The sequence below is a fragment of the Lampris incognitus genome, chromosome 2 (assembly GCF_029633865.1).
Source record: "Lampris incognitus isolate fLamInc1 chromosome 2, fLamInc1.hap2, whole genome shotgun sequence".
In the NCBI taxonomy this organism is placed as follows: domain Eukaryota; kingdom Metazoa; phylum Chordata; class Actinopteri; order Lampriformes; family Lampridae; genus Lampris; species Lampris incognitus.
In genome coordinates, this window is record NC_079212.1 from 39,909,111 (window position 1) to 39,933,000 (window position 23,890).

Below are 23,890 nucleotides of genomic sequence, written 5' to 3' on the forward strand. Positions count from 1 at the left end.
CATCCAGCACGTCGCTGGTAAGTCTAACCAGGTAGCTGACTGCCTCTCTAGGGCAGTGATTGGAGCGGTCCACCTAGGCCTTGACTATGCACAGATGGCCGTTGACCAGGCCACGGACCCGAGCATCCTCCGTCTCCGGGCCTCCGACACGGGGCTCCGCCTGCAGGACGTTCCTTTCAGCGACACAGGTGCCACCCTCCTGTGTGACGTCTCCACAGGACAGCCCAGGCCCATCGTCCCGCACAGCTGGAGACGCCCCGTATTTGAAGCTGTGCACGGCCTCTCTCATCCAGGCGGTAAGCCATCCGTGCGCCTGACCTCTGCTAAGTTTGTGTGGGAGGGACTTAAGAGAGACGTGAAAGCGTGGGCCGACTCGTGTGTTGCCTGTCAGCGGGCTAAGATACACCGCCACATTAAGGCGCCCCTGGAACGCTTCGCAGTGCCGGAGAGACGATTTGACCATGTCCACGTCGACCTGGTTGGTCCCCTACCCCCCTCCCATGGGTTCACCTACCTCTTCACTGTGGTGGACAGGACTACGCGCTGGCCTGAAGCTGTTCCCCTGGCATCCACGACGTCTGCTGATGTGGCCCGGGCTTTTATTGGGTCGTGGGTCTCACGTTTCGGTACGCCTTCCGACCTTTCATCTGACCGCGGGCCACAGTGTACCTCAGAGCTATGGAGTGCTGTGGGTGAGGCTCTGGGCGTCAAGCTTCATCGCACTACCGCCTACCACCCTCAGGCGAACGGCCTATGTGAGCGCTTCCACCGGTCCATGAAGGCTGCGCTTCGGGCTACTCTCAAGGACTGCAACTGGGTCGACAAGCTCCCATGGGTCATGCTGGGCCTGCGGACCGCCCCGAAGGAAGACCTACAAGCCTCCTCTGCGGAGCTGGTGTACGGCACGCCGCTGCGAGTCCCAGGCGATTTCATGCCCAATGCAACGCGTCCCTGGTCAGCTGTGGACCAACGAGCCTCCTTGCTGGACGGGGTCAGAGCTTTCACACCCGTCCCTACCGCCCAACACGGCGCGCCGGTGTCCCAGGTGCCCCCAGGTCTGCAGTCAGCGGACTACGTGTTCATCCGTCACGACGCACACCGCCCCCCTCTGCAACCCCCTTATGACGGCCCCTTCCGCGTCCTGGAACGGGGAACTAAGCACCTGGTGGTGGATTTTGGGGGCACGGCCGAGCATGTTTCAGTGGACCGAGTTAAACCCGCACACCTGGACTTGACGCAGCCGTTGGAGTTAGCCCAACCTCCTCGTCGCGGTCGTCCCCCGGCTCCGCCTCCTCCCCCCGTGGAGGCCCGAGCTGCCTCTTCTGCTCCTCAGGCCGACCTCCACAGGCCCGCGTCAATGCCTCCCAGAGACACTCCGGCCCCTGTTATCCGGAGCCGCCGCGGACGGCCTGTTGTCCCCCCGCGCCTGCCTGACTTCGATTACTAGGGCGAATTCTGGGGGGGCTCATGTGGTGGACACGTATTGGGGACAGAATTCAACCCAGGAACTAAGGGTTAAGTCATGGTTGCCCTGGCAGGTTAACGCAGGGTTAAGTTATGGTTGTCCAGCCAGTTTTCTGATTATTCTTGCCACCTCCGCTCAGTCGAGCTGTGGTTTGGTTGCTCTCTGATTTACCGTGGATTAAAGAAAGTTGCCTACACGGCTAAAGTGTGAACCTACGGTCTTCTCCGTTCCTTCGGCTCTACACTATATTGGTTTGTGAAATAGTATTTTTATAGCGAAATATTAATACTGGAATTAATGGACACTTCCGCATTCCTCATTACGTCACAACCACATGCCAATGAGAGTATACTGGCTCCAATCATTATTATTAAGAGTTTCGGTATAAAATGCGTTTTGATTACATTTATAGAAATTGTATTTTCATAATCCTCGTTCAGGGAATGTATTGTAGCGATGCTGGTCTCCTAATCCGTTACAGTATCATGTTTACTTGTTAGTTATAGAGCTTGGCAACGTGGAGGGACAATTCTAGTTCCCATCGACGCAGAGGACCGCGTGGTCACGCACAATGATCTTGCTTAGCAACGAGCAACGAGTCAGCAAACGGCGAGCTGCGGCGTGAGTAACGTGTCAAACACGGTTGTGTGTTTTGTTTGAAATATCCTGATTTGTAGTTATTTGCCGTCATTCACCTAATTTGATAAAGTGTTGATAGTGCAAAGACTTTTATTGCAGTTGGCAAATTAAATATTAACAGATAATAATAATAATAGCTCAAATGTGGCATCCATCATACTTACTGTAGCTAGCCAACGTACTCCTATAGCTAGGCTAAGTAGCTAGCTAGCTCGAGCTAGAGTCAGGGTCTAGTCAGGGTGCCAAAACTGATATTGCAAATTGATAACGCCTCTGTATACAAGCAGACAACCTATCCAGTATTAATATTTAACCCTTTTTCATGTTGGCATCGTCATGACAGAAATGGGTTTCACTTAATTACTAACAAATTAAACAATAACACTGGCTAAAATAAGTATGTTACCATAGTACACCGCTTAATTTTGTGCATTAATTTGAAAAATAATGCAAGTAATATAGCTGTCTAAGCTTTACTTTTTTTCCCTCCCCCTGCAGCTTCAAATACGGATCTCTCATCTAGCTACCTTTGTAATCTATCTGTCTAGCTATCTGTCCATCTCTTTGTGTATATCCGTCAATCTGTCTGTCCCGTCGGTCTTACAATGGCCGAAAGGTTTGTCTTTGACGCCCTTGACCCCCCCACTGCCAAGAAGGAAGAAACATTGCCATTGAGTTGATGCATGACCAATTCCTTGCTGAAGCTAAGGTAAGGTGTTGACACCTTTTTGTACGTTAACTTACATTTCAGTACCTCAGCAACTCAGTCTCACAGGATCTTTGACTTAAAACACACAGAAGGGTGCAGAGGAACACAAACGTGCACTGTCTGGAGGGGACTCACCCCGGGCCCAGAGCACCACCAAAAAGAGCTGACGCGGCAAGGCCAGAGGGAGCTGTGGAGGCCATGCAGGTTGATGTAGTGGCCAAACTACAGGTTTGTTTATGTACAAAGTCAGATTAGATCACTGTAATGACAAACAATGGGTCAGTGTAATACAGATGTTTTGTAGAAATCATCAGCTACTAAATTAAACTGAAAAACATTAAAAAAAACATATCTCGTTTGGAATTTCAGGAAAGGTCCATCAATATGTAAAAAAAAAAAAACAAACGTAAATGGATGCAGTGATATCCTAAAACTGTCATGTGTTGTTTTACAGGCATGGGTACAGAGGAGTTGGCACTTCCTCCAGAGGATTCCTTGCCATTACCCAGAGCACAGCTAAATCTTCAAGAGATATTTGGTAAATATAAAATTTGGTAAATATACAGTAACTTATTCGGAAATCAAAATACTGTATAGAATGTAGATAATTTGGTCATTTTCTTTGCAGAACAAAACATGGAGAGGCTTTCTGCCATACTGGAATCATGTCCATGTCCTGCTGAGCCTGGGAGAAGCTCAGCGTCATCGTGGTCTGTTCGGCAGCAGAAAGCCTCAGACTGCTGGGAGAAAGCACGGCCATACCACCTCAGATGCCTTTTGGCATCTGAGGCTGTTGGCAAGCCACTGTGTTGCTTCTGCCACCAGCCTGCTGTTATACAGTTGGATTTCAATTAATCAAATAATGTCATGTACCAAGCTATGTAAACTGTAGATAATATAGAAAATCTAGTGCTTGGTTAAGTATGATATGTTCACCCAAAACAATGACCATGTTTTCTCTGCTTAGGTGCAGAGAGTGCCTTCCAGAGGAGTGGTTTTGTGGGGCCTGTGATGTACATTATCACCGCTAACAGCCACTCCACAACCAGGACGGCATGGCGGATGGCTTCCTTAAAACCATCCCCCCATCCACATTTATTTCGAGAGGAACGGCTGGACAATATGAGACACGTGAGCAAGGTAAGGTCTGACATAAGTCTACCTGTCTAGTGTTCCTGTTCTCATGTATTTATTTAGTTTGCTGCCATATACATAACGTTATGTATACTACTTTTCTTTTTGCCAGCTTGCATTTAACCCACTGTGCAAGCACAGCACTGCACCTGCCAGGTTCTTAACTTTAGTTTGTTTCCTGGCAAACCAGCCATTGTGATTACCATCAATGGTATAAACAAGTTCTATATTTAGACTTGTAGACTTGTATTTAGACTTCTGTTAGTGTAATTATACTTTGTCAGTAATACACTGTGTCAATGTGTATTACTAATGTACTTTTGTTATGGACAGAGCATTATGCCTTGCATCAGCCGCTTTATGTGTGCCAAACATGCCTAGAGCAGTGGACGCCTGATGTGAAGGACCTAGTGGATATTGGCCAGCATCTGCCAATGCCTCCACAATGTACACTGTGGACCTCCTCAACTCCTTTCAGGAGCTGAAGGTGATCTCGTCGGGATTCTCCAGACAAGCCTTTGCAAAGCTGCTGGAACATCGCACAATGTGTGCAGGAAGAGTAAGTATGATACCACAAATACTATGTATTATGCTCACCAATTATTATCAGCAAACATATTTCCATATACTTAATCACAAGAAATCTGATATATTGTAGTCTGGACAGATCAACGGGGATGCCCTGCAGCGAAGCTTCCTTGGGTTTTCATATGCCTCCTATGAGAAAGACTAGCTCTGCTGTGATACTCCTTTCACCTGCCCCGCCTGCACGCCTGAAATGGTAGCCATGTCAGCTGATGGCAACAGGAAGCATTATCGCTTTTGCCATACTGGAAGGTGCACTTCAAGTTCTCTGTTGTAAATTAGAATTAGTTGCTACTAAGTGACAACAAGAGTGGGTAATGGATGTTGTATTCCCCACCTCAGATGTAACGCAACCCTTAATTTTCGTCAATATAAGAACGAAATCTCGTGGTATCGGGTTGGCACCCCATTCCCTCATTTACTCCCTAGTGTATTTAGTCTGTTGATGGTTTGTTCTCCTCCCTCAGTGTCAGTTCGTTTTGTGAGTGTAAGCTGTGTCAAACAATTCAGCGTGGGTTTTTGAGCATCTTACTTCCTAGTGTTTTTGATTTCGGTTTTGCTTCCCCTGACCTCACCTTTGTCTACTCCTTGCCGAATTTTGTTTGCCTCGTCTGATTGACTGTGTACCAAACCTTGTGGCAAGTAAAAGACCATTCTTGTTCATTAAACTGAGTGTTGATGAACCTCCCTGTCTGTGAGTCGTGCGTTTGGGTTGTCACCTGTCAGCTTCCTCCAGGAATCGTAACACTTATACTGAGAAAAGTAGACGTAGACTTTCTTCATAGTCATACATTACAGCAATTTGTTGGTAACATACACATTACAATTAAACGTGGCACCAAATAACTGAAAGGAACGAATATATTACAGTATTTATGGTCCGATGTGACAAGAAATCTGAGCTCAGCAACAATCACAAATTTCAACCTTAATTTCTCTTCTATATAGCATCCATGTGGTAGACCATTTGTCGGGCTTAAATATGGCTATTAAGGCCTGCACTGATGTACATACCTCAAAGAATACATAAAGGAATATTGCATTGAAATTATATATTACCACTGTATATGAAACGATATAGTATATTCAAAGCCTTCAGCTCGTTGTGACTACTAGACTTTGTTTCTAAAATCTGAGCCTCCATCTTCTCTAAAGCTCATATTGAGCTTTTTAGTTCCTGACCTTTCTTCTTTACCATTTCCCCTGATAGCAGCCCTACTGTTAGCCTTGCATGCAGGGTTCTCATCATCCAAAAACAGGTTTAATCTGACCTGGAGACCCATGACCTTTTTGTTGGTATAGATGGTCATTGTAAACGAGTGGGGATTACAAGCTCCTTGCAAGAAGAACACGACCTCGCACTGTCTTTGTGAACTCAGACCTGTCCGTGCAGTCAGAGCAGTCCCTGCATTATAAGGGAGCTGTCATCAGTCCAGAGCCTCAGTTTACATAGGCCCTTTAGATGGAGAGCACAGGGACAAAGGCTGAGGATCACACAAGGCACCTTAAGTACCTGTAAGCCCCCATAGTAGAGCCATGTGAGAGGTTCAGGGTTGTATTATGATGTGGAAACCAAGCGGTGTACTGACAGAAAAAAAAACTTCTAGGACTTATTCAGAGTGCAATGTTTGACATCACAGATTATGATGAATTTGAGGAGAAAGAAGCCTCTTACCTCTCACATAAACAGAATGACATACATTGGAAACGAGCTACATACTTATTCTACACAGCAGTAAATAGCAAGGGTAGTACTGTATGTCATTTCAAACAGGCAGATTCCCGTCTGTGTGATTCATGCTGAGAATTGTGTTGGTAGCAGTCTTAGCATCAGCATTGTGATGATTGTGAACAATGGTGACAAGTAAGTAAGCAAACCCCCTTAGGCGGTAGAGGGGCCTTGCTGGTACAGAGTTTATTGCCAGGCATACAGTGACAATCCTGTATCACCTGCAGTTGATATAGTATATGTGAGGACCCCGTTTTTCGTGAGATTTTGTTAGTCTGACATCACTGTCCTGAGACAAGCTAAGAGAAGCCCCGAGGGCGTTAATGTCAAGTCTTGTCCATTTATGAGGCAAGTATCCCTATACTCATCCTACAATCCATATATAAGTATTTCAAAAAGGAGCCAAGAAAAGCTTTTGAGTTTATTTTTCCTAGGTGATTTTTCACAGGTCGCTCCTCAAACCTTTGTTACACTTCAGTTTTATTCTGATTGTCTTGATAGATTTTCTTATTTCAACAAGGCTTGGGCACTCCTCCAATGGGACAACACACTTTAACTGATGCTCTATTTATTTTCACAACGGTTCACTGGAGCTCGGCATTCAGTCAACCGAAATTCCCTTTTCAGGATAACGGGACAGTATATAGAAAGAAAAAAAATCCCTTTTCAGAGAGTATGACAAATAGTTCAATGGTCCTCATAGCCTACACATTGTCTTGCATGTCAGCGATTCCCCAGGCTCTTCTCTGTGCCTGTTGAAGCTCTTACATAAGAACAGGCAGAGGTTGAATATGAAGAGATGTTCCCTGTTGCCTCATCGCAGCCGCTCCAAATTGTACCTGACTGCAGACTAAGGGATTTCCCAAACCTCCACTTCATTTATTATACTTTGATCTGAATCAGGGACTAATTTGCTACTTTGTCTCAGTTACCCACGGGGTTGGTTTCATTTCACACAACAGTATTTCTAATTTAATTTGGAAACAAACACCATCTGCGTGCAAACTATTGTCTCATTGGTCAGAATTTTGTGCATGAATTTAACTTTCTCCTGAGATAAAGAAGCAACACGAAGCAGTCTGCATTAGCAAAAATGTTTCCTATTTGAAAGACTGAAGGCAAAAAAATGTAGCATCGGCGTAAGGACTGTCAATGGATCACTGCCTTCGCTATGATCCTCTGGTTTACATGCTAGAGTTTTGTTTTTGGATATACTTTATTAATCTCCGTGGGGAAATTCCTCTCTGCATCTAACCCATCCTAGCTGTGTAGCTAGGAGCAGTGGGCAACCACCGTGCAGCACCAGGGGACCAACTCCAGTTCGTCTCGCCATGCCTCGGTCAGGGGCACAGACAAGACTATTAACCCTAGCATGCATGTCTTTTTGATGGTGGGGGGAAACCGGAGCACCTGGAGAAAACCCACCGCAGACACGGGGAGAACATGCAAACTCCACACAGAGGACAACCTGGGATTACCCCCAAGGTTGGACAAGCCCAGGGTTCGAACCCAGGACCTTCTTGCTGTGAGGCGACAGCGCTAACCACTGCACCAACTTGCCACCCCATATAGTATATGCTATATGACCATTTTCAATGTGAATTGTCTTTAACGTTCACCAAAGACATGCCATCTCCAGACTCCCTCCACAGCAGAAAGCATGCACTAATGACCAAGCAGATTTTATCATGTAAACAAATTTTTTTGTCAAATAACTTGAGAAGAACATCTATGTTGTGTTTTCTGACCTGAAAAAGGGCATTTGTTCCATACCACACACAGCTGTGTCATAGCTTTCAATTTACCAGGAGTAGCAATAGTCATCAAAATGTTACTAGATGGGAAATGTATATCATGGTCGATGATCTCCAGTAACATTTACAAGGGTAATGGAAGTCATCCGCAGGATCCACTTCCTGCCTACCAGGGCATTTATGGATGATATGGCAACAATGACCACAAGTGAACCCTGTTTAAAAACTGCACACTTGGTAGCTAAAATGAGCTATTACAGAAATAAAACCATTCAAATAAAGACACATGACAATAATAACCCATCTGAAGTTCAGGAGAACAGCATAATGCAGATGCTGACGGACGAAAAGCAAACACACGGGCTAGAAACTCGATGTGATAGGTTTGCAGCTACCATACAGATTCGTTTTTTGGTTTTTTTTTTAACAATATGAACTTTGCTGTTTTAGATTATTGTTTAGATTCAAGAAATGGTCACTGACCGCTTGTGAAATACCCAACTAACAAAATAAAGACACATTAGTGAGATGTGCCTTCTCCAGCAAATAAGTGAAAGCAAACCCTAAAAAAGCTGCTGGGCAAGGGCAGTTGGCATATAAAAGAGAGAGCTATTGTATTGTGTAGAGCAGGCTGGTGATCCTGGGGCACAAAATCTTATTCTTGGACCCCGTTTTAAAACTAAATGTCAATAAGTCAAGGTACCCGTTTGAAAAGCCCAACCGGATACACTCTCACCAACACATCTGTTCTTTCCAGCAACCAAGGAAGGTCACTCAAAAATAGCACAAAGTGTAACTACATCACATCTCATGTGTTGGCTTACTGTTTTATTTAGCGCATTAAGCAAAAAGGTTTGTTTTAAGTCTGAGATCACCCGATCCACGTGGATCCATTCATCATCCTTTATCAACTTTTTTTGTCTTTCGGGACAATTCTTAGTTGGGTTTAGAGAACGTAAACTTTGCTACCTCTCTCTTCTCTACCTCTCCTTGTTCTTCTATCTACTTTTTAATCTATTTGATCTGTTGTTTGCTCTCACTTCTTTTTCATTTCTCTTTCTGCCAATCACTTCTGTTGTTTATTCTGTTATACCTGTTCATTTCTATGTCAGAGTGTCTCCTGCTATATTGCTGTCAAGTGTCAAGCTGACACTTCAATGCTCTTTTGTCCTGTTGCTGATGGGCACTGTGGCAACTGGTCAGGCCAGGCTCAGGAGCAACTCCAGACCTTGCAACGGTAAAGCCCCAAGAAAGGAGAGACAAAAGCTGATCCAGGAGGAGGTACGTACAGAGGTGGAGGAGGCTCGCTACAGCAGAATGGTGGGTATATGCAAGCAGGGGGCCTGGACCAAGTGGGAACATACAACCGGCCGAAAGATCACCTGGGCAGAACTCTGGAAGGTGGAATCCCACTGATTCAAGTTTTTGGTCCAGTCAGTGTACGCTGTCCTCCCAAGCCTTTCCAACCTGTTCAGCTGGGGCCTGGCGGACTCACCTGCTTGCCAACTCTGCCAGAAAAGGGGATCCTTGGAGCACATCATGAGCTGCTGTCCAACGGCGTTGGGAGAAGGGCAGTATCATTGGCGCCATGACCACATACTGTGGGCAGTAGCAGACACCATCTGTACTGGGATCAGCTACAGCAAGCAGCAACACCCAACAAAATGCACCATCACCTTTGTTCAAGCAGGGGAGAAGCCCTAGCCAAAGGCCCAGGGTAGGCTGCTCGCAATAGCAAGGGACTGGTTATTCCTGGTTGACCTAAGGAGACAACCGAGGTTCCCGGACACTATCGCAGCTACCACAGTCAGACCAGACCAGACATGGTCCTGATGTCCGTGGCAGCCAAGAAAGTGGTTTTGCTAGAGCTAACTGTCCCCTGGGAAGATCAGATGAAGGAGGCACAAGAAAGGAAGAGCCAGGTATGCAGATCTGGTAGCTGAGTGTCGGAGGAATGGATGGAAGACTCACTGTGAGCCGGTTTAAGTGGGCTGCAAAGAAGCAGAGCCATTAGGAACATCTTGGAAGCTGCTGAAAAGGCTTCCCGTCGGCGAGGAGGGGTGACGGGTGGCATAATGTATTACCTGGACACAAGTCGGGGCTTGATCACCCCTGGCTGGGTCGCTCAGGTGAGGGTGTCCGATGTTAAGCCCCAAGACACCTCATGACCCCGGGTTCATTACTGACGATGTGTCCAGGTTGCACCACATGGTGTATCGAAGAACTAACGGTGAACTAATCGCTTCTTATATGATCCGGATGTCTGTCATTGTCTACACTATTTCTTGATGCACAAAACCCGTTGAAAACATTTTTAGGAACAACCTTATCAACTTGGTTATGCAAAAACCCAGAAACGTTTATCACTTTAAAAGCACTTTGATGATAACACTAATTTTTGCTGGAACTTTACAAACGCCGCGGCCTACATCTGAACATGAGAGCACTGACAAAGATGCTGGCCCTTTGTCAGCAAGACGGATGTTACGTGGAGTGCTGCAGATGGCTGAGTCAGCGTGTGTGTGTGTGTGTGTGTTTGTGTGTGCGTGTGTGTGTGTGTATGTGTGTGCCCCTCAGCGACATGTGCTTTGGCACATACACTAAGGCAGGCTGTTTCACGCTCCTTGTGTCCTGGCCCTTGCCAAGCATCACCTGCTGCTCCTGGCAGCATCACATTGCTTAGCCCTCTCCACCTCCGTCTCTTCACCAACCAACAACGGTGTTGGCCGGCCCAGTCACTTTAAATCACATTACATGTTAACGTCAACATGTTGAGCCTTTGTTTCTTATTTGATCATCTTGTCTGCAGATGGATGTTGGAGGGAGGGACCTACGGAGCGAAGCAGCAAAAACAAAAAAAACTATCTGAAAAGTCGCCTTTCATTTTTCTCAGTTGCCATGGTAATCATTGTATTCACAAATTATCACATGTAACATTGCAATCCTGAGATGTTAGCCCCCTTCAAACAGTCATTTCTGCAACAATGTATCCTCCCTCATTTCAAAGCAAACACACGCATCACACTGATCGTCATATGACTTGTGAAGATAGTTTTGCTCATTTTGTAGTACGAGTTGTGTTATTACATTACATTACAGTCATTTAGCTGACACTTTTATCCAAAGCGACTTACAATAAGTGCATTTATGATTGGGGTGAGGCGAAGTAAATCTTCTTTTTTTTTTTGCATTGCTCATAAGGCTTTACCTTCTTTGGTCCACAATTTAATGTGACCGATGACTAATAGAGATATAACTAAACCCTTGAGAGAAAATACAATGTTAGCTTAACTGTGTTTTTTTGTTTTTTTTTGTTTTTTTTGACAGCCAGTACTCTAGCGGTTGCAGTCAATCTCAAAGTACTCTAGTGGGTATGCTCCACAGCACCTGTAAATATATATAGATCTAGTAAATAATAAATAATTGCAATGGATTGAGTTCTCAGTGATCCAGATCTATGGTGAAGTGCTCTCTTCCCTCCTTTTGGCCATTTTGATGTTTGCCACGGTGAACGCTGGGCCATAGGTGTCACTCTCCCTGCCTCACACCCACCAGGTTGCTGATGCTGTAGTAGCTTAGCAACATACTGTATCAGGGAAACTTCACCAGGCAGACAAAGTCACGGCAGATAGACAGCAGACCAAGCAGATGAGGGCAACACACGCAGGGAAATCTCACTGCTCGCTGCCACGAGCCCTAAAGAGCCAGCTCTTACCTGTTACAATACGAGGTAAAGTTCACCTTTATAACAGAAAGGGATTATTTTAATTGTCAGACACATACATGCTGACCTCTCCATATTCCTGATATCAGTAAATTGAGCAACTCGTGTTTTATAGCTTAGGCGGGGGATAATGTATTTGAGAGAGCCAATGTGTTTTGTATCAGACAGGGTGAGAACATAAGAATGAGAAATATTGAGTAAATAGGCCATGCTGATTAATTCCCGTGCGGGAATTCCTCTCTGCATTTAACCCATCCTAGCTGTGTAGCTAGGAGCATTGGGCAGCCGCCATGCAGCACCCGGGGACCAACTCCAGTTCTTTTCCCATTGCCCCGGTCAGGGGCACAGGCAGGAGTATTAACCCTAATATGCATGTCTTTTTGATGGTGGGGGAAACCAGAGCACCAAAGAGAAAACCTACTACAGACACAGGGAGAACATGCAAACTCCACACAGAGAATGACCTGGGATGTCCCCCCCCAAGGTTGGACAACCCTGGGGTTCGAACCCAGGACCTTCTTGCTGTGAGGCGACAGCGCTAACCACTGGGCCACCGCCGCGCCCTTGAAGGAATAGTTCAGATTTTTTGAAGTCTCCTCCCTACTTTATACTCACTGCTTGTGTACTACATTGCTAGTTTTTATTTTCCCCGTCATCCAGCCTATTCCTCATACTGGACACACAGCTCCAGTTTGCCATCTGCAGATCAATGCAATTAATCGAGGACAGATCCACCATTCTCGCTCAGTGTAAAAAAAAAATCTATTATATCTGTCCTGCAAATTCAAGTGTACATTTTAAAACTTTACAGTTCTTTACAGTTTTATCGTCATTTCCTGCCATGTTACTTCCTGTAACACAGCCTAAAAGTGATCACCAGCAAGAGTCACTCCCCCGAGGCACAGCAAAACAAACACTAAGAGAGAATTTAGCAATAAAATCAACTGTGAATTTCCAAAATCATGGCTCGGATTTGCTTTGATAGACCGCTGTAGCATCCAGGTTTCTCTTTGAGATCAGCCCTGAAGATGGATGAGAAGGAATCAGTTCAGTTGGGGTATTAGGTGGGCACAGGGTGTTGGATGTCGTATGGAGACGGGTTAGTCTGGGGCATCAGAACTCACTGTTGAGCCCAATGGAGGTGTCCCACTTGATAACCCCAGTGAAATACTCAGGTTAGCACCGTCAGTGGCTGTTGGGGTTTGGTAGCCAGGAGGTGCTAGTAGGTGTGCGGCTTCTGACGTGCTGAGCGGGCCATTTCGAGGCAGCAGTGTCCACCATTCCATTAGCTTACAGCTGCTAATATCAGGAGTGAGGATACACAAAATTATGTTGGTATTCTCATTGGTTGCTGCATATTGGTAGTCAACTATACCATTTGGAACCAGGTTTAATGGAGATTTTTGACGGCACTGCCTGATGTTCTGTCTTGAAATGCAGGGACAAGTGTGTGAAGTTGGCTGAATTTTTCCATCTTGGTTTGTCGAATTGGGTTTTTGTGTGTAGCCCCCTAATTATCAGCACAGGGGATTTAACACCAGATCCTCTGTATTATTGAATGATTGGCTGAACCGTGGAGCACTTGTTTTGCACAGAGTGAGGGTTGTGGATTTGTCCTCCATTAATTGCATTGAGCTATGGATGGCAAACTGGAGCTGTGCATCCAGTATGAACAAAAGGATGGCTGATGAGGGGCATCCATGTGGCATGGCGGTCTATTTTGTTGCCTACCAACATGGAGATCGCCGGTTCAAATCCCTGTGTTACCTCCGGCTTGGTTGGGTGTCCCTACAGAAACAATTGGCTGTGGGAAGCCAGATGTGGATATATGTCCTGGTCACTGCACTAGCACCTCCTCTATGGTCAGTCGGGGCACCTGTTAATGAGGGAGGGGGAACTGGCGGGAATAGCATGATCCTGCCATGCGCTACGTCCCCCTGGCGAGACTCCTCACTGTCAGGTGAAAAGAAGCGGCTGGCGACTCTACATGTATCAGAGGAGGCATGTGGTAGTCTACAGCCCTCCCCGGATCGGCAGAGGGGATGGAGCAGCGATCGGGACGGCTCAGAAGAGTGGGGTAATTGGCTGGATCCCATTGGGGAGAAAAAAAAGGGGGGGGGAATCCAAAAAAAGGATGGCTGATTGTGAAAATGAAACCTACCTATGTACTACATGAGCGGTGAGTATAAAATAGGGATAACCTTTTATTTTTCCAAACTGTTCCTTTAAAATCACTGTGGAAAAATCACAATCACAATCAAAATCACAAGGTCTTACCATCAGCCGGGGACGTTTTCAGTCTGTGGCAGAGGCTTTCGATATCTGTGTACGTCTCCTGAATCTTCTGCAGGGCTTCGGTGCCCCTCAGCTCCATGAGCGTCCTCAGCTCCTCCACAGTGACCCCGAAGTCCCCAGCGTGGTTGGCCTCCATGCCTCCTGCGCTGCCCGCCCGTTTCTTGGGGTGGAAGTCTACTGAACTGTTGGCGAAGTCCCCCATGGCTGTCAGGATGGTGTTTATAGCTCTGTCTCGGCTAAACTCTCTACTGACAAACTTGCTTATACCTCAGGGTTTCTGCTGCCGGGTCAGTCCTGGGATAAATAAGATATGGGGTCTACTTAGCTATGCGAGATCTCCTCTAATGCTCCCTATCGCCGTTCCCTCTTTTTGCCCTTCTTGGATTCTCCATAGCAACCAACCCTGGACTAAAAATACATCTGTTTTCTAATGTATTCATGAATACAAGGTCTGACGTCTGTCGATATCTGGTGAGCGCACGCAGCGGCTAAAAGTGACTTATTTGATCAGGCTTTTCGAAACACATCTCAAAGATTGCAGCCTTTCAAAAGATGCTTTTCAAGACATTCACAGCTTTAAATGTCTGAAACGATTCGAAACATTAATTTTCTTCACCAGTGGTCCACCGGGCAATCTGTTTAGGGAAAACCAGATAACTTGAGAGATGTTTTGCCATGGCGGTAATAAAAAATAAGAATCTTTGCAAAAAAATGTTCTATTTATTTGTAAAAACTAGTTTTAAAAGGTTGGAGAATATGTAATCTGTGTATTAAATGTGTTTACCAAAAGATAGTTAATACTTTCAGAATATAGTCTTTGTTTTATTTTTTCAACCTATTCTGCATACCCTATTTAAATTATGTTAACTCTTTTACCCAGACTGCGGGGGCAACTGTACCCAGATGTGCTGTCAAGGCATCCGTGACAGGAAGACTACATATACATAAGGGGATACACTAATCTGGTGAGTCTTCCTCCTCTGTATGGAGGGAGTAAACACACCACAGGCCGGGGCCACAGTGCAAAGGTAAGGTTTGTGACTGTGTCAGGATGAGATGAACAGGAGGAGTCGGAAGATGAAGAGGAATCACCTAGAAACTGGGGGAAAAAAATGGAAGAAGTTTGGTAAATGACATTCATATGTCTTTGAACACTATGAAGCCATTTGTCACTTCCGGGAAAAAACAAATACATAGTTATCCAAGGTATGAACGTGCCTGTTGTTTGCAATGGAAGAAAAGTGACAGTTTGTTCGGCTACAGCGCACACAAAATCATTGCGCGTGGTCATGAATAAACCATGCCATCTAAACAGCAGACGCTGAATTGCTGATGAACCAACAGTGCCGTGGCTAAGCCCAAAGCCCCTCGCTGTGAACACAGAAAACCCGGCCCCATCATTTATTTATGAGGCGCCCTGCTCCTCTGGAGATGTTGATTCATACACTCTTTGGTTGAAACAACGCTGTGATGAGTTCAACTTGTTTAAACAGGGGATCAACCCCCCCCCCGAAAGTTTCACATTCAAAACAAGAGAATCCCCTCCCGTGGGGCCTCTGTGGATTACCAGGGGACCTTCACGTACTCTCTTGGCGTGATAACATTCATCTTAAATTACAGGATGAATAACCGTCCTCGAGACACTGAGCGTGGTAAGCGTTGGAAGCAGCACAACAAATTGTTGGGTTTTGTCGCGTTCAAAGACAATTATGATTCATTTGCATAACGCCTGGGTAGCAGCGGAACTGTTGTGACTGACCCGGTCGAGTTGTGTTGCTCTGTGCTCGAGTTTCGATCAAAGTGGACTTGATGTTAATGGCTGAAATATTTTATCCATCCCCCCCTCTCTTTTTCTCCCTAATTGTAATTATCCCGGTCACTCCTCCGCCCCCTCTGCCGATCCAGGGAGGGCTGCAGACTACCACATGCCTCCTCCGATACATGTGGAGTCGCCAGCCGCTTCTTTTCACCTGACAGTGAGGAGTTTCACCAGGGGGACGTAGCACGTGGGAGGATTACGCTATCCCCCCCCAACAGGCGCCCTGACCGACCGGAGTAGGCGCTAGTGCAGCGACCAGGACACATACCCACATCTGGCTTCCCACCCGCAGACACGGCCAATTGTGTCTGTAGGGATGCCCGACCAAGCCGGAGGTAACACGGGGATTCAAACCAGCAATCCCAATGTTGGTAGGCAACGGAATAGACCGCCACGCCACCCGGGCGCCCCTATCAAAGTGGACTTGATGTTAATGGCTGAAATGTAACACTGGAGCTCTTTTGGTCAGAAGACTGTTTTTAGATGTCGTGTATGAAAAATAAAAACATGGATGTCAACGCTCACGTGGAACGAGATTCTTCTTGTAATTTAGAGTAAATTCACTTGCACGGGTCATCCACGCTGACATTTACAGCCGATGGTGGTGATAGTACTCCATGTCTCGTACACATGTGACCTAATGAATATGGAGGAAGTGGGATATATATATATATATTTGTATGATTATAGAAATGGATAAGCAGCTTGGATTATGGATGGATTAATTATAGAAACCACAATGTTACCCCAATATATAAGATACAACAACACGATATGCGTCACATCAACGACGTCGTATAATTCAGATTAACTCGCTGTCATCATTCTTTCATTCAGATCGTATTCACATAGTAACTGCTACAATCCACACAAAGTGACTTTAGAGTGAGCAGCCCACTGGCATTATTGATCACTGATCATGTTTGTAACCAGACAGTCAGTGATCAATACAAGCTTTTTTAAGCATCTGAAAAATTATAAAGTTCCATGTGTAGCACTGAAATGTATCAAGTGGTTGTTTATTCTTAAGAGTAGAAAATGTCATCGTTTTATCTCAGCCACCTCGAAGGGCTTTGGGCCTTCTCCACAGACCACAGCTACAGAGTAAAGGGAAGGGGGGTCGGGTGGGTCATTCAGCTTTCCCCACTAAATTAAAGGTCCAAAAAGTCCAACTAAAGTGTACTCAATGAAACTAAGCTGCACTTACCCAGGGAACAAAATACTCAGTACCATATTATTATGTTTTCATTCCTGAAACATCCATTATTTGCCCATCCTTTCACTAAACTGCAAGTTTAGCGATACTATAGTTTCTAAACAATGGCTCACAAGCCACAAGAGGGCCCCAGCAGGGGGACAGGTGGGTCACAGGATGTCACAATGACCACATTTTGTTTGGAGACAGAGAAAGAAAAATGCATGCAACTGCATTGTCTCAACAATACTTCATAGCAATGCAAACAATGCGTTGTATGCCCAAGTTTCACTAAAACAATGTTTGATGCTGACATGCCTCATCTGTTTCATTTCATCTATAGAAGGCCAGGGGTGAACACTCAAAATAGTAATGCTGCATTGATAAATAGTATAGACAGGATTTTAATGATCTTGATAATTTGGTACTTATTGTATTGCACAAATGAGATGACTCGTCTCAGACCAAAACCTATTTGCTTCAGGTGGGTCTCGTCAAGAGAAGGTTTGGGATCCCCCTCCGTAAGGTGTAATGTATTCATAGTCATAGCAAGTCAAAGGCCGGTTTACATAAGGTGTACTGTGGTGATAATGATAAGGGACACTTTGGGGGGGGGGTGCACCCCTTTTAGTAGGCTGAGGACAGTTCTGTAACTAATGAGTGTGGTGAGATGGTTGTGCATCGTCAAACGATGGCCAGTGTGCTTAACGGTCCACCCTGCCTATGGAGTGGTCCCGACCGATACTACTGCGCATGCGCGAGGTTCGCGTTAGGGTCAGGTAGGACATTTCCACAAGGTAAGCAAAAATCATCGGAACATCGGAGCGAGGCTCCTTCCCGACAGGCCAAATGTGGATTATAGGAACCCTTTGAGATTAACAAAATAACCTCTCAATTAAAAACAACAACAGCAACAAAACACAAATTGACATTGAGAGGCTATCGTTTTGTAAACAGTCGTATTCCTGGCACGCAAACGATGCACAGCCACAAATCCGAGCGGTGTGACGCGTCATCCGAACCAGCCAATCCGGCCGCGGAGCCGCGTTTACAAAGGCGACACGCGCAGCCATGACGCTGTGGTCCGAGCGAGGCTCGCCGCTACGCTCTCCCGCAAACGCTGCGAGCTGCACCGCGTCTCCTCTCCTCTCGTCTCCTCTCGTCTCGTCATCCTTTCTTCTTATTCTACCTTTAAATGCGGCCCACGGAGAGCGGCGAGCGAGCGCACTGTCATACTGAATAAGCCCCGAGCGCTCCGCGGCAAACGGCGAGCGCAGAGCTGTCAGTACTCTGTTTTTAACCTTCACATATGCGCTGTTAACCTTGGTCTGCACGAAATATGAAACATCACCGGTGTCTGCTTAAAGAGGGACAACGATTAAACCGACATTTGTCCAAAAAGCAAGAAACAAACAACAAAAAAACCCCGAGTAGAGCGAAATGGCTTCTTCTTTTCTTTTCTTTTTTTCTCTTCTTTTTTTGTGTGCATTGCATATGCCCGATACGTGTGATGTCGTTAACCTTCTTACATTTCAAGTTGGACAGCAGGCCCGTCCTGCTGCCGCCGCCGCCGCCGCCGCCGCTGCTGCTGCAAGGTTATTTAGGAGCGCCGGTGCATCGCATGCACGACATCTGCGTGCAAACATTTTGAATTATTTGGGTAAATACGCTGAGTGGTGGCATTAGCTGACCTATAAGTCTACGGGGCCTATAACGGCGATTCGAGGATTACAGTTACAGACTGCAGATGTCAAGGCATCCCGGCTGCTGGTCGCTGTCCAATTCAAATATCCAACCCGAGATCACCGCGACAGCGACCGGCGACACAGGTCTAATACATGTTGCAATAGTTGGCTACGCTTTGAACCAGCAACGTTATATATACGAAAGCCTATTGGGTGCAATGAAGGATACATAACAGGCTTGTGTCAGGCATGAGGACTTATGACCACCACTTTAATTAATTTTAATAATAACAATAACAATAATAATAATAATAACAATAACAACAACTGATCGCTGAAATAACAAAAACTGCACAAAACAGAGGGAAGGGCTTTGGGATAGCATCTCACTGAGGCACGTTAAGTCCCTGCGATGAGACAAACGTCAGTCACTTCAAATACTCACCCGGCCATGTCCGTGGACGCAGGTGAGTTCAGACAAACAGGACCCCACGGTTTCCTGCCCTCGTTTCTTTCCCCCAGTTGAAATCCATTGTTATGTGATGTGATGTGCGGCGCAGAGTAAGTGAAAGACGTCTGTGTGGAGTAATTCCTCTGATGATGCGCGCGCGAGAGAGAGAGGGGGGGGGAGAGAGAGAGAGAGAGAGAGAGAGAGAGAGAGAGAGAGAGAGAGAGAGAGAGAGAGAGAGAGAGAGAGAGAGAGAGAGAGAGAGAGAGAGAGAGAGAGAGAGAGAGAGAGAAAGAAAGAAAGAGAGAGAGAGAATAAACGATGCAGGACAGATGTGAGTGTGTGTTCGCATCAGCGGATGGTTACCGTGCCCCTCTTGGCCGCCGTCAGACAGTAGTGCCAACCAGAGATGCAACAAATGATGCCCTTTCCAGAGAGGGGGGCGGCTAAGATTTGACTCTACATGTTGGAAAAAGATGCTCCGCTTTTTCCCTGTCTTTTTTACCACAGCCGTCCGGTGACGGCAGCCCTGACCCAGGCTCGTCGTATGCGGCGGACGGGAGGGGGAGGGGGTGCTGCGCCCGGCGTCCTCCCAGTGTTATTTCATTCCTTCCTCTGCAGTCCCTCCCCGACTCTACCATCACGTCCACTTTTCAGTGATCATCCCCCAGATAGATTATCCGAGCTTCCGGTTTTTTTAAACTCCCGCAAAGAGTGGCGCTAACTTTTCACATCGGCACTTGCTGCAATGTGCAGAAGGACAGTCAAAAATAGGTATAAATACAAATAAATCTGAAATAAGCACAAACGAATGTGTATCCTCTCAGCCTATATGTTACCCTGTCTAGTGAGTTGTTCTCTATGGCACATTGCAAAATGAGAGAATAATATTGTAAGGACCACGAATGACTGGACTCGCTAGCTAGCCCTTGGCTAACGGATCGACCCTTTAGTCGACTGGTTAGCGCAGTCGCCCGTGATGCGGGAGACCTGGGTTCGCGTCCCGGCTTCGGCGGTTCCCAGCGCCCCCCCCCCCTCTCCCGAATTCGCTACACTGGTGTCGGAAGTGGGTTTGTGAGACCATCGGAGGAGGCGTGAGGGAGCTGATATGATGAAGCACGGGGACGCGCTTCCCGAAGGAGGCGGGGTAGTGTAACGACCGCGAATGACTGAACCTGGACTCGCTAGCCCTCGACTAACGGGTCGGACCCGTTAGTCGACTGGTTAACGTAGTCGCACGTGGTGCGGGAGACCCGGCTGCGGCGGTTCCCGGCTGCCTCCCGATTCGTTACAATATCATAGGCATGGGAGGCAGCAACTGAAACCATACGAACAACTGGTATTGTGACTATGTCTTGTGTGCACAGGTGTCAGAAACTTGCTATTTACACGTATGGTAGAGAAGCTGAACGGGATCTTTAGCAGCACTATAATTATATCTGTATTTACCGGTGTTTTCCAGTGGGGCAGAATGGGACCGCGCTACTGATTACAAATGAACTGCTGCTTTTTATTCCTAGGTCATGAATATAAACACTCACGTTTACTCATTCATTGGCCATTTTAACCTATTTCAAGAGCGTAGCGCTTATCACAGCGTGTATCTGACGAGAATTTTTACAAAAAACTGCAGCAGTAGAAACGATTCACAAAGACAATGAAAAAGTCTTCTGTTACATGGATCGGAGACAACCTTCGAGAGCAACAATACACACGAAATGTCCGAGCACAGAAGGAGGGTTTTAACCCTAGGAGCATGGCTGAAAATGTCAAAGGACGCCGATGGGTCCAGGAGGGTGAGGGCAGAGGAGAGAGAGAGGCACTTCCTGCAGAGAAGCATGCTTCAGTCCAAGAGACTGAGGAATACTGGATGTTGGTTCAAGGCGGCATGATCAGGAGTTCTGGGAAGCGATATACCGGTCTGTTGTTTTTATGTCAGATGGGTCTCAGGTTGACTGATATGAGGAAAGATGGTGTGGGGGGTGGGATTTAAATACTTGGGGTCAACTGTCCAAAGTAATGGGAAGTGCAGAAGAGAGGTGAAGAAGAGAGTGCAGGCAAGGTGGAGTGGGTGGAGAAGAGTGGCAGGAGTGATTTGCAACAGAAGGGTACCAGCAAGAGTTAAAGGGAAGGTTTACATGATGGTTGTGAGACCAGCTATGTTATATGGTTTGGAGACAGTGGCACTGATGAAAAGACAGGAGATGGAGCTGGAGGTGGAAGAGTTGGAGATGCTAAGATTTTCACTGGGAGTGACGAAGGAGGACAGGATTAGGAATGATTATATTAGAGGGACAGCTCAGGTAAAACAGTTTGGAGACAAAACAAGAGAGGCAGGATTGAGATGGCTTGGACATGTGTGGAGGAGAGATGCTGGGTATATTGGGAGAAGGATGCTGAATATGGAGCTGCCAGTGAAGAGGAAAAGAGGAAGGCCAAAGAGGAGGTTTATGGATGTGGTGAGGGAGGACATGCAGGTGGCTGGTGTGACAGAGGAAGATGCAGAGGACAGGAAGAAATGGAAACGGATGATCCGCTGTGGAGACCCCTAATGGGAGCAGCCGAAAGTAGTAGTATTAGAGGTGTGTGGGGTCAGATGTCAGAGAAGACATGATGTTGATGATGGCGATGATGATGATGATGATGATAAACAGAAAGGAGAACAGATCAGTAGTGAAGGTGTGGAGGAAAAGAAGAAATGATAGGTTCAAGAGGGCAAGAGGGAGGTCTGCCATTTGGGACAAGTTTTAGGACTCAGTCTGAGCAAGGAGACAGAGAGAGCGAGAAAGAGAGCGAGAACGAGAGAGAGGTTAAGCTGGCGTCAGGGGGTTTAAATGATGGGGTAGTTACTGAAATAGGTGAAGGGATTAAGGGGAGCTGATGCCAACAACCCCCCTCCAAAAAGTGAGGGCAAACTCTCATACGTGGCGAATGCTAATGTAACAGATAAAGAGTTGTCTCTGGCTGCTTCATCTATTTAATTGGATTTTGGCATGGATAAAAGGTTGATTTAGAGGAAAGGGAGGAGGGAAATGAGAGAAGTGGAAGTGAGTTAAAACGTCAGGGTCATCCGACAGGCCTGTGCAACATTCCTTCGACATAGACACTTGGACACTTAGCAGTTATAACTACTGATAACTAAGTATAGCTAAGACAGTTATACGAAGGAAGTTTCTACTGTATTGGTGGTCTAATCACATGGCCACCTTGTTGCTGGGGGACATTTAAGTAGACATTTTAATCCTTTTGTTTTTGTCTGTTGCCGAGAGCCGTCCATCTAGATGGGTCAAACTGGTAACAGGATTTTTACTGTGTTCAAAGCAATATTCATAAGTTAACTTCTTGGACCACTGCTTTGAATAGATGCTCACTGTGTATGCAGTGAATTCAAGGATACAGCCACCGTTTCCTTTCAAAACAGCTAAAAAGAGCATCCAGAGATTGAAAATGCACTGTAAATACTATAAGTACTGAACTATGTTTAGCAAGACATTAGAGCGGTCTTCAATGAGGCATGCCTATGAAAGAGATGGGAGATCTACTTCACACTCTGCTCAAAATGTCAGAGGATACTGGGAGATCATGGAAGCTTGACTCCACTGTGTGGTTCATAAAACAGCATCAGAATTGTATTGCAGTGTTTACGGGTGCATTATCATCTTGGCACATTAGAAGAGGACTGTCTTTTGGATCACACTCACAGCATGCACCTGGCCCTGTAAAATGGCCTAATATACACTATATGGACAAAAGTATTGGGACACCTGGCCATTGCACCAACAGCATCTTTTATAACATCCCATTCTAAACCCATACGCATTAATATGGAGCTGGTCCCCCCTTTGCAGCTATAAGTTTCCACTCTTCTGGGAAGGCTTTCCACACGATTTTGGAGTGTGTCTGTGGGCAATTTTGCCTGTTATCCAGAAGAGCATTTGTGAGGCCAGGCACTGATGTTGGACAAGAAGATCCGGCTCGCAATCTCTGTTCTAGTTCATCCCAGAGGTGTTCACTGAGGTTGAGGTCAGGGCTTTGTGCAGGCCAGTCAAGTTCTTCCACACCAAACTCACCCAACCATGTCGTAATGGACCTTGCTTTGTGCACTGGGGCAGTCATGCGGGAACAGAAAAGGGCCCTCCCCAAACTGTTTCCACAAAGTTGGAAACATAGACTTGTCTAAAATGTCTTGGTATGCTGAAGTATTATGATTTCCCTTAACCTGAACTAAGGGGCCTAGCCAAACCCCTGAAAAACAACCCCATACCATTATCCCTCCTCCACCAAACTTTACAGTTGGCACAATGCAGTCAGGCAGGTAACGTTCTCCTGGCATCCGCCGAACCCAGACTCGTCCACCACACTGCCAGCCAGAGAAGCGTGATTCGTCACTCCACAGAACACGTTTCCACTGTTCCAGAGTCCAGTGGCAGCGTGCTTTACACCACTCCACCCGACACTCGGTATTGTGCTTGGTGATGCAAGGCTTGCATGCAGCTGCTCAGCCATGGAAACCCATTGCATGAAGCTCCCGGCACACAGTTTTTGTGCTGATGTTAATGCCAGAGGAAGTTTGGAACTCTGCAGTTATTGAGTCAACAGAGCGTTGGTGACTTTTACGCACTATGCGCCTCAGCACTCGTTGACCCCGCCGTGTGACTTTATGTGGTCTGCCACTTCGTGGCTGAGTTGCTGTTGTTTCTAAACGCTTC

The 23,890-nt window shown here is 46.3% G+C and overlaps 1 protein-coding gene across 1 annotated transcript in view; it reads right to left on the bottom strand.

Moving 5' to 3' along the window:
* atp2b3a (ATPase plasma membrane Ca2+ transporting 3a) overlaps positions 1 to 14,236 on the bottom strand; it is a 52,629-nt gene extending 38,393 nt beyond the window's left edge. Inside the window, exon 1 of the mRNA XM_056299695.1 lies at positions 14,017 to 14,236. Within this exon, the coding sequence (XP_056155670.1) occupies positions 14,017 to 14,236 (220 nt within the window). The remainder of the gene's footprint in view (positions 1 to 14,016) is intronic.
* Positions 14,237 to 23,890: the final 9,654 nt, after the last annotated feature.